Raw genomic sequence first — 12,548 nt, 5'->3', positions numbered from 1 at the left:
ACATTTTTCCATGTCTGTTTCCAGGTCTTTACAATTACTTTATTTTTTTTTTTTCATTTTCCCCTCTCTTAAAACCCATAAGTAACAGAAGGGGGAAAAATCCAGTACATAAAAGTATCTCACTTGTATATCCAAGTAAACACATCTATTGGGTAATACTAGATTAAGGACATAAAGCTACAGCTTTGGCTTCTGAAGTCACATGTGACCAGTCTAGTTTTTTTGTTGATGTCCAAGCAACAATGAACAAGTATTTGTTGTAGGTCACTCCCACTCCCATCCCACCAAAAAAACAAACCCACAACTCAATAAGCAAATGTTACCAATTTTGTAGGCAGATTCTATTTCTGAAAGTAACACCCATCACAAATTCAACAAATTTTCATAACTCAAAATCTGGAAGCTTAACTGGTGATTATGCTAATCAGAAACTAAGTGCAAACCACATGACTAGAACTCTGCTTTCATCAACACTTCTTTTCCAAAGCTTCCCACATCACGTAACATAAATATTTTAAAAGAAAAATTCCTTTGTCCTCTTTCTTTCAAACGTTAATTTACCAATAATCACCACTAAGTGATGATTTTAAATACTTTCATCCCAAGAGCAGGCATCCTTTGCACAACCACTATTCAAAGTTGTACCTTTTATAATTATTTCTCATATTTTCAGTTCTGATAATTTTGTGGTAGAAATCAGCTCACAAACATAAGCTCCAAGTTTTATACTTTTATCTTATATCTGTGTTTTTTCTTTTACAGTGCTTAAGAGTATTTCTGACAACATACCAGTTTGTGAGACTGTCCTTGTGAGTAGCTTAAGCCTGACAGATGACTCAATCATTTGGTTAATTACTTTTATACTGTTCAAGGAGCCTGTAAGGAACTCAAATGAGCAATGTTATCTTGGGAGAGCTTTGATATCCACCTCAAACTTTAGGAAAATTATATAATCTGCTTCTTATAATATTTTTTTTCCCCGCATTAACCACCATTCATACACATGCAGTTTGTTTTAGTCCAAGTTTCCTTCCTTCCATGCAACTGGTTCTTATCCTCAGCATTGCTGCTATGTCAGAGCACTACCTGTGTCTGTTACTTTGACCCACAAGACACGCTCTGCAAAAAACACTGAGTTTTTGTTTACTCAAATACACATGAAGAAGCACATGAATGCACACAGAGTCTATCTCAGTTTGTCATCATAAATAATCTAGTAAAAAAAATGCTATTTTGCCTCTTGCACTTAAATTAACTAAATTTACATTATAACTTGTAATTTCTTTTTAGTCAGGGAAGTATTCAAGTGTTAAAAAACAGTCTACTCTTTGTGTCCGGTTTGTCACTAGTATCAATACAGATAAAATGAGTAACAGGTTTTCAAAGCTAGTTCCTAAAATAGAGGATGACAAACTCCACTGAAGTCCATAATGCATTCTCATCACCAAGAGAATAAGGGTCCTTCTGAGATTCCTGCTTGTTCAATGAATATCCTTCCATCCCTGTGTTTTAATGAATATAAATTCTCTTACTGTGTGATAGCATTTCTTTAAAGCTTTCAGAGGAGTATAATGCTTCAAGTTCTTCGGAAATACCCGTAGCATGGATCAACTGGCTCACAAACCTGTTCTTATACACAGTAAAAATCCTTCAAATAATTCAACAGAAGCAGGGGACAAGACTTCCAGTGCAATATTGCATTGCTTTGTCCCCAATATGTTTATCCATACGTTTTTTAATCCCTCCTTTCTGTTTTTCTAGCTTCTACTCCATTTTGATGGTTAAGAAATTAGGCATTATAGTAAGTAGTTCCAAATATCAGCAAAGCCTTTTCCTAAAATTTGTACTATTTTCCATCACCCATTTGATTGACAAAATAGATTATATACCACAATTATATATTATATACCATCAAATTTCATATTCAAATTTCCTTGAAACTTGGGGGTGTGTGCTGTACAGTCCTGGCAACTAGAAACTTTCTCTTGTATTGATTTCTATACCTCTTCTACTGACATTTCAATTTGAGACACTTCCTCTGACTCATGCCCATTGACTCATCGTGTAGTAAACAATGATGCAATTAATTCATTTAGCTTTTTTGTTAGGAGACCTTGACAAATATAGTGTCCTATTAAGCCTTAGTCATCTAACTGCCCCTATGGACTGGCAAAAAAATTGAATTGTCTTGTCATTTTACATATTGGTACAACTTATACTGTCCTAAGTATTCTTCATTTTGATACAACTCCCACTTTCTGACCAACTTCATTGTACTTACACTGGTCTCTACTTTGCTATTTATCTGTGGTCAGGTATGTTGTGAGGAGCTTTTAAACTTTCTATTGGATTTTTTGACTAATGGTATATTTGCTCTTAGTCTTCTGTATCTTTGAATTTAGGGAAATTCTCTTGCACTATCAAATATCTCCATCTTTTAACAACTGAAGGCAATTTTTTTGCCATTCCTGCATATTCAAGCATATTCTGCATCTTTCAAATCGAAGTCAAGCAAAAGTTGACATCTGAGTTTTCTAAAAGTTTCAAACGGAAAAAAATCCAAATGTGTCTGGTATTTAAAAGTTCGAACTCTCGTCCCAGTAAGATGCCACCCAGTTTACAGCAAAATAATGTAAGCCGCTTGATATTAGTATGTTTTTTGATCTTCCCTAGTTCATCACAAATGCTGTAAACCATCCTTATCATGTGGCTAACCATTTAATCTGAATAGTATCACTTTTCTACTTAGTTACGGATTTTCAGTGCACAGAAACTCTGTTATTTGTTGTTACAATGAACTCATTTATCTGATGAGTTTAAGTCTTTAATACATGGCATCGCTCCTCTATTGGAAAGACCTGTCACTCATAACTGTAAGTACTATACAATTCAAAATAAGCGTGCACTGATGGTCAAGCCAACAAAGCTTCTGATACTTCTATTATGTTAATAACCTCATATAAAATAGACATTCCAGTTTCATTTTTATTTTCTTAGATATGTAGAGGCAAGCATGTCTCAATTTCCTATTACCTATGTCTCCTTTGTGTGAATGTTCTCTGCTGATGTTTTACATGCATTTTGTTGATTTCTTTCCTAATCTGTATCTGAGGACATGGACTTTACTTTTCAGGACTTTACTACTACACAATGAACCAAAACAAGTTGTACAATCTCACATAAAATTTTTCTTCAACTTTCAGTTGAAAAGTTCCCCCCCCCCTTTTTTTTTTTTTTATTTTCAAAGTTAGTAATACAATTTTAAGTTCTTCCTGTAGCCTCCTTCCCTATATCATTTTCTCAAAAATACACCAGGCCCATGCTTCTCTGTTATAGCAAGAGCTTCCTTAGGTAGGATTCAAAGACACTTGAGATAACAGCCTGTTGATTTTTTATACTGCTGAAATCTTTCAAGCTTAATCACCCACTGCTGCGTAAGTCATATTCCTGCTCGATAGCACAGTGCAATCAGAGAGATGAGGCATCACATACTAAGTATTTCCAAAATGTCAAACTTTCTTCAGTCTATACTACAGTTAGTAAAGGTTTTCAGCATCAGACACACTGTCCCCCTCCCGCCCCAAACCAAAAAAAAAAAAGCTCTTTGCTCTTCACTACAGTCCTTTCCTGTTCACACTTATACAAGGATTGATGCTGAGGCTGTAACTCAAGTGAGTGAAAATTACTGGGGGTTGCTAATACACAAAAAGCAGTGTAGACATATTAAATGCGACACTACCAAAGCTAGTTTAGCTCTGTTGAGAGGTCAATTATATTACACCTACATTTTCTACTTGGGGAAGTGGTTGAATCACCACCCCTGGAGGTATTTAAAAGATGTGCAGATGTGGTGCTTAGTGACATGGTTTACTGCTGGACTTGGCGGTGTTAGGTTAATGGTTAGACTCAATCTTAAAGGTCTTTTCTAACCTAAATGATTCTATGATGACCAAACTTCTGCATATATTTTTATAAATACTTGCTTTTGTAATGTTGTTAAAATACACTCATTAAGAACTGAAGTAACCATTTAACATGTCTTGAAGTTTTGAAGTAAGATTACACATTATTCTGCCTATGGTGTCATATGACATAGTTAGCAGTGGGAAGATCTCCACATAAACATAGTATCTTTCTGATTTGCCAACACAAAGCTTTTGACCAGATGTCTTGAATACATAATTTTACTGTGATTCAAGAAAAATTTGAAAAAAACATTCTTCAGAAGTTTAATGATGTTTCTGGCAAAAGCTATTGCTGAAATGTATATGTCTGTAAGCAAACAGCTAGAAAATAGTGTATTTGATGACAAAAATCACACTTCTCAAGTTAGAATTTTGACAGTAAGATGTCTTGCAAATGGGTACACATTTTTTGAATACATATCTACACATTCAATGCAGGCACAGTGTAACCAGTGAAATACCTAAATAACACGAACAAATTCAATCTACAAGTTAAATAGGTTATGTTTTGACTTGCTAGAGGCAGAAATTGTATTTGACAGGTTTACTTTCATCCAGTATATATTATGTACCTTCGCACATACATGTATACACAAGTTATTAATGGAAAAAATATATAATGAAACTACTTGCAAATATATTCTATAAGATTTAATCCAAATACTTTCTAAATCTGACATACAACCCAAAGTTTATGAATCACGATCTTTGAGAAGTATAAAACTGGTGTGGAAGTTATTATTGGACATACTTCAGGAGATTATGATTTGAAACTGTTATTCATATAATGACCATGCTGATTTGATTGAAATCAAGTTAATTTTCTTCATTCAGTTAGAAAATTTGACCCTGGGACACAATTTTTTCTTCATGTAGCTTTCCAGTGTTTGGAATTTGGTCTGAAAAGAATGTGAGAATTCATTGACATCTTGGCTGTTGCCAAGGGGATGAAGGACTTCACACCTACCCAGCTGCAGGTGCAAGACAGCACTGGGGAGGAGCAGATCCAGGACAGCTGACCCAAGCCAGCCATGAGGAGTATTCCATGCCATGAACACCATACACCATTTATTAACAAGAAGTTGCTGGGTGCGGCCATCTTTCCTCAATGGCCACTGTCCAGGAGGGCTCCTGCTCCTGCTCCTGTTCCTGCTCCTATTTGTGCTCCTGAAGCCTGTTCCAATCTCTGTGTTTTTACTGGACTCGCTGCGCTCACAGTGTCTGCCCTCTGGCTTTCATTGATAGGAGTGCAGATTCCAGCAGCTAAGTATTGTTCCCTATCACTCTTCTTTTACTAATGTTCTATTAAATCTGTTTCTATTTCAACCCACGAGTCTTTTCCCCTATTCCCTTCCTTCCTCCCAGAGAAGGAAATGCAAGAGAGAGTGGCTGTTTATCGTTTTAGCCGCCACTCAGGGCTAAAAGGTAACAATGAGATATACATGTACTAATATTTCAGAATTAAATATTTTAAGCAGAATAGCAAGAGCTAAAATTTTCCCGGGATGGCATGAAGGAAACTAGTAATTCATAACAAAAAAAAAAATCAAAATAATATCTTGCTGAAATATAAAAGACTGCTTCTTAATCGACAATAAAGTCCCAAAAGTTTGTTATCAATAAAATAACCCAAAAGTTAACAATTCCATTTGTTCCTTGGTTGAATGTTTATCACTAGCATCACATATGCTACTTCAAATGAAAACTGAACTGTCATCATTCTCTTGCTATAAAATTAAATAAAATTTGCAATCCAGAATTTATTCATTTCAATACACTCAGCAGGTGTGTGTTATGAGGTTTTATATGACCCTAAGTAATATGCTACAAAAAAGGCATTACTATATTTAAAAAAAACCCCACAAATTACCTTGAAGCTACATGACAGAATTAGAATCAGTGATTTTGACTCACAAATCCATGAAAAGAAAGTAGGAGAACATAAAGCTGATGAGTGAACAATGGCATTCCCTCCCTAAGACACTGGTTTCTCAAAGAAAATGAGCACTGAAATTCAATATACAAATTCTAAGGCCATAAAAAAAGAAATGAGCTTCACAGCAAAATATATACAAGGCTGTTATCAATGACAAACACATAATGCTCGCTGCACAGAAAAGTCAATGCTTCAGTCAACAAACTGAAATATTAAAGCCAGCAGAATCATTGTTCTCCTAGGACTACTAGGCATACAGTAGAAACGAATACCAGTATGATCCAGAGAAATAATCAAGATTCACTATTAAAAATGATAAATCCCAAAACAACACTGACATAAAAAGGAAGTTCGGAGTCTTATATCTCCCAGTAACAGATAAGAAAACTAGCATCGCCTGCAAAATTGTTCCAGCCAATGGTACCGAAGTTACCACATACAGAATATTCAGAAATAGAATGGCAACCTTTTTAAAACAAAATACAACCATTTTACAAATAATCAAAATTGTTCTCTATCAGAAGCTAATTAAGTAGTATTTTTTAAAATAAATCAACTTCATAGAAGTCTTACTTCATAAATTATTATCACATTTTTATTGAATAGATTCTGGTCTGTTATGTAAAACTTCACATAACCATCAGAAAAACGACTTATAAATACAAAATTTAGATTATTAGTAATACTATGGCACTAAAGGGATTTTAGCCCTTTTTCCAGAAGCAGTGTCACTTTTTCAATGTTATTCTTTACCGTAAATACCACTTCGCTTACCTTGCGTGGCTGAAAGTCATACTTCACACAGTGCTGGAAACCTTTGCCTTTTGACTTCAACGATGTAACTATTAAGCAGTTGCCAACAAAATGAGCAGAATACCCAACACCTTTGCTAGTGCGGAAACTGAAAAGAAAAAATTATTAATGAAATTACAAAAAGGGGAATTATTGTACCATAAAAAGGTCCAAACACTATTTTGAATTGCCATGAGAAAGAAAAGAAACTAGAACCTGTAACAGTAGACTTAATTTCCTTTATATCCTCCCTCCCGACCACTTTTTTGGGGGGAGTTACTAACCTTCATCACTTACCTGATTCCAGGCTCTATTCTAAGAATCAGTACTTTTTTTTTAGTTATTTCTTTAAAAATACAAGATGGTATATGTTGTATCTATCAGATTTTTCCCCCCGTTTCATAATTCATCATTTAAAATAACACATCTTATTTAAGTTGTAAAGAAAATTCCATCACACAAAAAAAATAAATTAAAAAGAGATGCCTTGCAATGTTGTGGGGTTTGGAGAACAATGTGGCCGGTATGACACACAAATTTGCATTCAGGGTAATTACTATGCACAAGAATGATTTATTTTTCAAGACCTACGTTTTTGTAGGCCGCTAACGACCTAAGGAGTTTTAATCATCTGAGTTGTGGATTTATTTTCATTTGTCAAATTGATAAAGGACTACAATTTTAACAAAGTAAGTTTAGTAAGTCTTTCCAGCTTTCTTGTGACAAATATCGTAAAGACAGATAATCAGAAAATGCATACATTTCTCTACATATCTTTGAAATCAAAAGCATTGTAAAGACAAATTCTGGACTTCTGAAAAAACATTTTGCAAGGCAGCTGGTGGAAATTCATTAATGACACTATACAGAGCATTTTTAAAAAGCTAAGTCCAAGCATACAGTTATGTCACTTATTCCCTTCTGAAAAGCAAAGTACAGTAAAGTCTGCTATTATTAATATGGAGCACACTTTGCAAAGCTTTTAGTCTTTTTTTTTTTTAAAACTCATTATCAAACAGGTTATAAAAATAACCAGTGGCTGAAATACAAGGTCTAAATCGTGAACTTCATCCATAAGTTCCGAAATGAAGCTAAGTATGAGAAAAAAAGACAGTACTAATTTTTAAAATTTGTATATCCTCCTGTAGCCCACTAATTAACACTTTCTCATTTTCTTAACATAGGCAAGTTATAAAATAATTTCATATGATTACAGTAATGATGTTTTACATGGTTTCATCGTTGTAACATTTTCATGAAACACTTTTACTAAGTTTTGCATAGTAACATTAAGAGGTGAAAGACCTATGCAAATACTATGTTCGGATTTCATCTTGACAGCTGCTGAAATTCTATATCTCTTGTCTACGCTGCTATATAAATGCATTATTGATTTCAGAACACAGAAAAATTGCATAGTTGTAGACATAGTTCCATCTTCAGACACTTAGAGTTACATTTGTATGTGTACTTTAATGAGGGAGAGAATCAAATTTTCCTCTTTCCTCTCTGTCAAAAATATAGCTCATAAACTGTGACCTTCTGAAAAAAAATAAACACTTTAAAAGATCAGTGATGTGACTAGACCCTGAGGAGTCCAGATCTTAGATGTTCTTCTCCCATGAGGGTATTTTTAAAGGAGATGAAAAAGAGATATTAAAATTCTAGAAAGACACTTCAGCTATAACTAATTAGAATACTTCTATTAAATGTGAAAAAACAGTGATCAGGCTAATTGGAGTAATAACATCTATAGATGACTCTTCTTCACCCTAATGGGTCCTTGCACAGAGGTCTTTACTTCCAGTCTTGATTTCAGTCATCTTATGAGTTGCAGCATACTGTGCCTCATGGTTTTGTTGGCCCTGAGGAAAGCCTTTGCTTTGCTCCTTCCCATTAGCAGCTTGTTAAAATGCTGCAGAATCTTTATTTTCACAAATTCAGGCTGTGGTTTCCTCATTCTCCCATCAATCTCTATATGTCATAGAAATTCTTTCTCCCTTCAAGCTGCTGTGTTGGAAATGAACATTATTCCCTGCCACAGCCCTTTGTACAAGCTTACATACAAACCTCCTTGAAAAAAGAAAATAAAAAAAAAGGTCCTTCTTTTTAATAAATCTAAAAAGTCCTCTCTAAATAAACTTAAGATATAATCTAAGAATAAAGAGAAAAATCACATACTGTCCATCACTGCTGACCTCAACACTGAAGACAATTTACAAAACTGCCATTCCCCTACATCTTTTAAAGACTATTTTTAGCATGAATAATTTCAATGGTCTGGCTTCCACAATGACCCCACCAGCAGCTATTCCCCACAACAAAAGGAACAGTGAACAGTCTCAGGGGAGAATATTTCTTGTGTATGTATATATCCATATACACAAATAACCTGCATGACTATAGTACTGAATTTTGTACAATAACATAAAGGTTAAAACCCCTAAAATAAAGTTTTTTAAATATAACAGTTTTAAAATATAACAACTGAATGTGCCATGGACGAGTATGAGACTTTGATTTACCTCCTTGGAGCTTTTTGCCATTCAAATAACTTTTTTTTTTTTTTTCCCTGCATCTCTCACAATGCCGTATTTGTTTCTCAGAAACATAAAACATCTCTGCAAGTTAAAACAGACTTGGCTAACAGAATCCTATTCTGAAGAATATCGGAAAAAAACACACAGATTCACTACATTCTGACATATGGTGTAGTATAATTTGAGACGTCAAATCAAATGTTGGCTTTTTAAAATTACCAACAGCCAGTCATTGTAAATACCATCATTTTTTTTACCTGATAAAACATTGTTCAATTTGTGTAGAATGCGTCCTGCTACTTTGAACAGAAGCAAGTAAGCATTTTGTTATACACTGAGAACACTCTAAGAATGGCTTTTGAAGAAATGTCTACACTTTTAAAATTTTTACCTTTCCTAACACCCCCAGTTAAGAGGCTGATTTTGTCAACATCATGGTCAAACTGGACTGTTTCTGATATTTGAAACACTGAATTGTCCTTACATGTGGAACTTCCTGTAGTTCAGCATACGAAGATAAGAAAGCACTGAAATAATGAAAAACTATCTCATTTGTTAGCAGGACTCTTCATCTTGGAACAGAATAAATGATTTTCTAAACATGAAGCTTAGCCAAAATTTTACTTTTTTTCCTAATGAATTAGCATTCCAATACAACAGTATTTGAGAAACTAAGAACTCAAATATGTTCTCTGTTTACCTCAACATTATAAAATACAGATTAAGTCAATCTTCACATTTTATTTCTTGTGAAAGGTAAAGTAGGCTAGGACTGGTCTCTAGGATACTACCTTACCAATTACCTACACATGCAGAACTTGCCACATCCAAAGATGAAAAGCACACAGATGACAAGAGCAATATTGTCAACACCCATATGGTTTTATGAGCCTTTAACTACATCCCATAGCAGCTGGTATATAATTTTACTACACATCATTCATAAAATCCTTATAGTTATGTTTCATTTCAGCCAGTTTCTCCAAACAGCTACTGGATGTTATTACACTTAAATAGCAGGTAATCGTTCTTTCATCCACTGGTGAATCTATTGAGTGATTCCAGTTTCCCTAGCTGAGGATTTTAGGAGCAACTTAGCATATGATCATAGTACTGAGGTTGAGAAGATTCTTGCCTGAAGGAAGAAAAAAGTTTATCTTCTACTAACTTCAGAATTCCATTATGTGCTTTTGCAACTGTTCTTCATTATCTCTATTATTATTAGCTTTAGAGAAGGACTGAAAAATCTAGATGGCTTGCTTTGTGGGTTTGGAGAGTTTTTCTTGTCCCTGCATCAGTAAAAATAACTCTTTCAGAAGTTTTAGCCATTCTTCAATTAAACGGTTGTGGAAGCACTTGGATGTTTTAAGGACGAAAAGCAACATTTATGACAAAACAGCCTTAGTTCACCCTCAAACTCCTTTACAGAGCCCAATTCATAATTGGAAAGAAAGCATCTCAATGAGAAAGTTTATCGCTTTCATTGCATCTTGTGCTTTCAGTGATAACTCAAAGGGCAGCTTTGTGGGGTTTATTCATTTACATGTTTGAAAACAAACACTCTAACCAAGAGAAAAACTGTTCAAGGCATGTCTGCGTGTATTTGATAATTATTCTAAGCTATATAGTTTCTTTGCAGCTTAGTTAATACAGGCTACTTTTTTGGAGAAAAGGTCTAAATGGTAAAAATGGAACCAGAATTAAATTCCCTCTGACACACACAAAGTAGCCATAAGTATTCAGGAAAGCTTAAAACACAGAGGATTTTAAACTGCTTCAGTGCAAAAAATATGCCAAAAAGCATGCTTAAAAATCTTAGAACTCAACGTGAGTTCATAATAAAAGTCAGAACTACGTAATGGGAAAAAATATGTATAAAAAATCAAACATCTGAAGTTATTCTAATTTAAAGCTATTGCTGCTTCTGTGTTATATTGGAATCAGAGGGAACGGTATTCATCACGCAAGCTAAAGGTCTTTCTACACTACGAACCCTAAGTAAAGCAGCACACATTGCGGGCTGTGCAGCTCTGGAGTATGTTTTTCCTGCTCTGAGGCCGTAACAAATTCCCAAATGAAACACACCAGCTAACGTTGCCAATTCTGATACAAATTCTGGTTGAGAAACAAATAACCATGCTAAATTCCTGTACACATTTTAAATCCTATAATTGCATTTGTTATTCTCCTTGAAAGACTAAAAAATAAATAAAATACAGATCATACTAATAAACATATCTACAGCCAACAGCTTGAAAAAAATCTCCATGGTAAAATAACTATAGAATTCAGCAGAAAATGGACACATGGAAAAGCATTAACCCAGATGGTAATTTAGAGAAAATGAATTAATTTTTCCTTCATAATAGATCTATTTTTTAAATTAGATATTTGTTCCATATAAAAACAAGAATTATTTTTATTTTCTGAGTAAATGCACAGTAAGATTTTTCTATGTCAATACTACAAGTACCTTTCTGAGACCAGATCTAATCATCTCCTCAGCTTATTACTAAAAATTTCTGCTCTTTAGACTACCTGGAATGACTACAAAGTGAAAAACATTATTTTTGGTTACTTCCTTCCTTGTGCTACACCTGTATTCCTGAACTGATAAAACTTGATAGATCTTGCTGATGTTCAGTCCTGCATAGCTGATAAACAGTTTTTAAGAATGTTAGGAAAGGTAAGCATATTAAAGAGCAAATACATAAAAAACAAAGAAATGCTGAATAAAATAACAGGATGTCCTGACACAAGAGAGGAATCCTTATTTTCTTAATGCCTTTTTCTTTCAGCTAAAAGAACTATACTTGAGCAGATACAGGATTAATTTCTGAAGTGAACTTTTTACAAGACTGACCAACAGAATAAACATTTTTATTTTTATACCAAAATTTTTCAATATCAGAGGGTTTTGTTAAGGATGTGACTATTTCTATTTTTATCACAACAGCAAACCGAAGCAAACTAAAACTGTCTCTCCTGCAATTAATCTGTTAGAGAACATAGCTGCCCTTTATGGAAACAGGTGATCAATGAGCCACTCTTGTATTCACAGACCTACTTTCTGTCACCTCTATCTAATGTGCAAACAGTGCTCTCTGAGTAAAATGGATTTGTTTTACAGTACTGATATAACCTGAGAATCTTCAACACTAAACAGAAAATATGACAACATTCTCAGTTTATAGCTCTAAGAAATAATATATTTTAAAATCGCTAAAGAAACCACCACATGAGATTTTACGGTTTATCTACAAGGCACAATGCCTTACACCCATGAATTCATACATTAAAAAGCAAGAAGGACAG

At 34.2% G+C, this 12,548-nt stretch overlaps 1 protein-coding gene across 13 annotated transcripts in view; it reads right to left on the bottom strand.

Moving 5' to 3' along the window:
* The window catches only part of NBEA (neurobeachin), a 490,360-nt gene that overhangs the window by 380,272 nt on the left and 97,540 nt on the right, over positions 1-12,548 (bottom strand). For all 13 annotated transcript variants that reach the window (XM_065051668.1, XM_065051676.1, XM_065051716.1 and 10 more), the window contains exon 6: positions 6,676-6,802. In XM_065051668.1, the coding sequence (XP_064907740.1) occupies positions 6,676-6,802 (127 nt within the window). The remainder of the gene's footprint in view (positions 1-6,675; positions 6,803-12,548) is intronic.

The sequence above is a fragment of the Columba livia genome, chromosome 1 (assembly GCF_036013475.1).
Source record: "Columba livia isolate bColLiv1 breed racing homer chromosome 1, bColLiv1.pat.W.v2, whole genome shotgun sequence".
Classification (NCBI taxonomy): domain Eukaryota; kingdom Metazoa; phylum Chordata; class Aves; order Columbiformes; family Columbidae; genus Columba; species Columba livia.
The sequence above is the reverse complement of the archived record's forward strand: the minus strand, read 5'-3'. Positions and strand labels throughout refer to the sequence as shown.